The 2,896-nt window shown below is 32.5% G+C and overlaps 1 protein-coding gene across 1 annotated transcript in view; it reads right to left on the bottom strand.

The window, feature by feature from the left end:
* Positions 1-1,443: 1,443 nt before the first annotated feature.
* Positions 1,444-2,896, bottom strand: part of LOC119592070 (transaldolase-like) — an 8,334-nt gene continuing 6,881 nt past the window's right edge. Inside the window, exons 6-7 of the mRNA XM_037940881.1 lie at positions 2,719-2,829; positions 1,444-2,427 (exon numbers count right to left, since the gene is read on the bottom strand). Coding sequence (XP_037796809.1) covers positions 2,267-2,427; positions 2,719-2,829 — 272 coding nt within the window. The 3' untranslated portion in view covers positions 1,444-2,266. The remainder of the gene's footprint in view (positions 2,428-2,718; positions 2,830-2,896) is intronic.

Genomic DNA, 2,896 nt, shown 5'->3' on the forward strand with positions numbered 1-2,896 from the left:
CAGTCACATCATATACAGTAAATTTTACCCTACTGCAAAAAGGGTTGGCATGTTATTTCAATTACTAGAACAAAAAGTGTGCCAAGGATTTGGTTTCAAATGTATCAGGTCTTTACTCTTGTACTACTCTGGACCCCCCCCCCCCCTTCCCAATCAAATGATTAACAGCACACTGAGCTGTTAAAAATATTTTGATGAGACAACTGTACTATGAAGACATTAATTATATAGAGCCATCATAATGTGTCTAATTTAATCCATGGTAAAATTGCTGAAGTAAAAAATAAACAGGCTTTCATTTATGGTAACAAGGTCTTCCATACCATAAGCAATCCTCATAATACTTTAGGGTAAAATTCACTTTCATGGACATTGTGCTACCTATCTTCTTAAATACCTTGGATGCAGGAAATACTTTTGAAGTTGAACATATGACATATGAAGGAGCTAGCTCTTTACCCTAAAAGGAAATTAAAGGCAGTGGCTTAGACTAAAACTATAGTAGCAATGAATACAAAAGTAAAGAAAAAATATGAAGGAGCTTTTACGAAATTTAATTTCAGAAATTCAGTATTCTTTAGAGCTTGCTTAAGGAAAAGTAACATCTAACTGAACAAATCAGTTTACTGGAAAACTTTTATATAGAACTTCAGTGCAAGTCTGTGCAAGCTATAGGTTGAAACAGAAAATACTAGAAAGATGCTTCCAAAATGTAAACCAAGTATTTAACTACTTGAAAATACAATGCAAAAAAGAATAACAGAAAAAGGGAAAAGGAAGAAAACCTTCATTTCAAAATTAAACCAAACTCTGATGCAAAACTTAGGAAAACTAACATGACTGAAACTAATAATTTAACTTTTGTAAAAGTGAAAACGTTTTTTTTTTTTAAGTGACAATGTAAGCCTATCTAAATGTAATCAGTGCAAGAGAAGAGAAAAAATCATTTTGGCATCCATTCACACCAAAGCAAAATAACCTTTGTCCAAAGGAGGTTTTCTACAAAAGGTGGGAAAAGTAAAAGCATTTTAGTATGAGCAGCAGAATACCTGTTATGAAAAGGCTGTGATAAGAGATCAAGAAAGTGTCATGAATGTAAAAGATGTTATTTTCAGCTGTTCCTTCCAAGTTCACCAGTATTCATGATTACTTCCAGATTACCTATCACTTTTTCTATGTTAATGCTTTTTTTCCTTCAGACATTTTCAAAAACAAATGGACCAGTTTTATTTATTGTGGAGAAAAAGTTAGTATCTAGACAGGATTTTTTTTTTTCTATTTGGATACTTGTCTTTAATGTACTGGCAACTGGCAAGAGTTCCAATGTATCAGTTTTTGGAGGTGAAAGGACATAGCTGTCTAATCAATGGTTATATAAAGTGCAATAATTTTCAATAACACCTGCCAGTGTGCAGTGTGCAAAAGGGTGCAGGAAAATGATGGTGAATAACATTCCTTTATTAAGAATCCTGTGTATGAAATACAACTGCAGGCAACCCTTGGCATAATGGAAAATGTGATTTAGATGGCAGTTTCACTGCAGAAGTATCAAACTTCATAAAATGCAATATTTCTGTTCCACTTAACAAATACTAACTTTGCATAAATGCTTGACTAAATATATTCTGTGAGTAAATATACATACAAGTAAAATATCTGATATTTTACATTACAGTTTCACTGTTAATTATAATATTTATGCGAGTACCAATTCATAATTATAGTAAAATTTCCTATAGCATTTTGATATTATCTTTGATGTAATAGTAACAATTTTGTTTTGTTAACATTATGAAGTAAAATATTAACTGTGACAAAACAAAGCAAACATTAGTAAACAGAATCGTTCTATAAAATTGAAAGCAAATTTAACAATGCCAACTACAAACTAGGAGCTACTACTACACCAAGTATCCCACTATCATGCACCCAGGAAAGCTGTCCAAGTACATGTGGTTTACCAGGAGAACCACTTTGCCCTGATACCAAATGTTGCAAGCCATCATGATTTACAACCATATAATTTTTAAATAATTTACTGATAAATTTCTTCCTTTACAATTCTTACAAACAAGCAGTCATAACATCAACTTCACATTAACAAGTAGGCACCTACTTTCTGTGTACTTATAAAATGTGTTCATAATAAATATGAAAATTAATGTTCCAGGATTCCCAAGTAAGAAAATAAAAATTCCTGTTTTAACAATGTTGAAATGGCATTACACCATAACCCTAAGAGGAACATAATGGAATGTGTGATGCATTACTTCAACTTCTCCACAAGCATCTTCTCCAACTTGATGGCATCTGCAGCAAACTTGCGGATTCCCTCTGAGAGTTTGTCGGTAGCCATTTGGTCTTCATTCATTTCCCAGCGGAATTTAGGTTCTGTCATTTCAACCTTTTCCAAATCATGTTTCTTAGCTGTTGAAATCATACCATACTTATTAGATTCTAAATTTTAAGAATAATAATATAAAGCATGTTGATGATAATAATGTTTGTGAGAGAACTACAGCACTACAAAACTTTGTCACAAAAAAATCTAATTTGTTATATGGTCTGGGGTTAAAAGAAATTCACTAAGCTAGTATGTTTGCAGAACTACTGTGAGTTGGAAGTAAAAAAAATATATATAAATACACAAAAAATGATAGACAAACCCATAAGCTGCAACCTTGCAAATAATTTATATGTAATGAAATGTGAACTTACCACTGGCTTCAGACAGACGCTGTGTCACTGGTTCTGACGAGTTCTGAAGTTGCTCCAAGAGTTTTGGACTAATGGTCAGAAGGTCACATCCAGCAAGCTCCCGGATTTCACCTTAAAGAAAAGTATTTTACAATATTGGTAAGCAGAAGGAAAATGAAGACAGCAAATACTCACTTTT

Source organism: Penaeus monodon, chromosome 29, assembly GCF_015228065.2.
Source record: "Penaeus monodon isolate SGIC_2016 chromosome 29, NSTDA_Pmon_1, whole genome shotgun sequence".
Classification (NCBI taxonomy): domain Eukaryota; kingdom Metazoa; phylum Arthropoda; class Malacostraca; order Decapoda; family Penaeidae; genus Penaeus; species Penaeus monodon.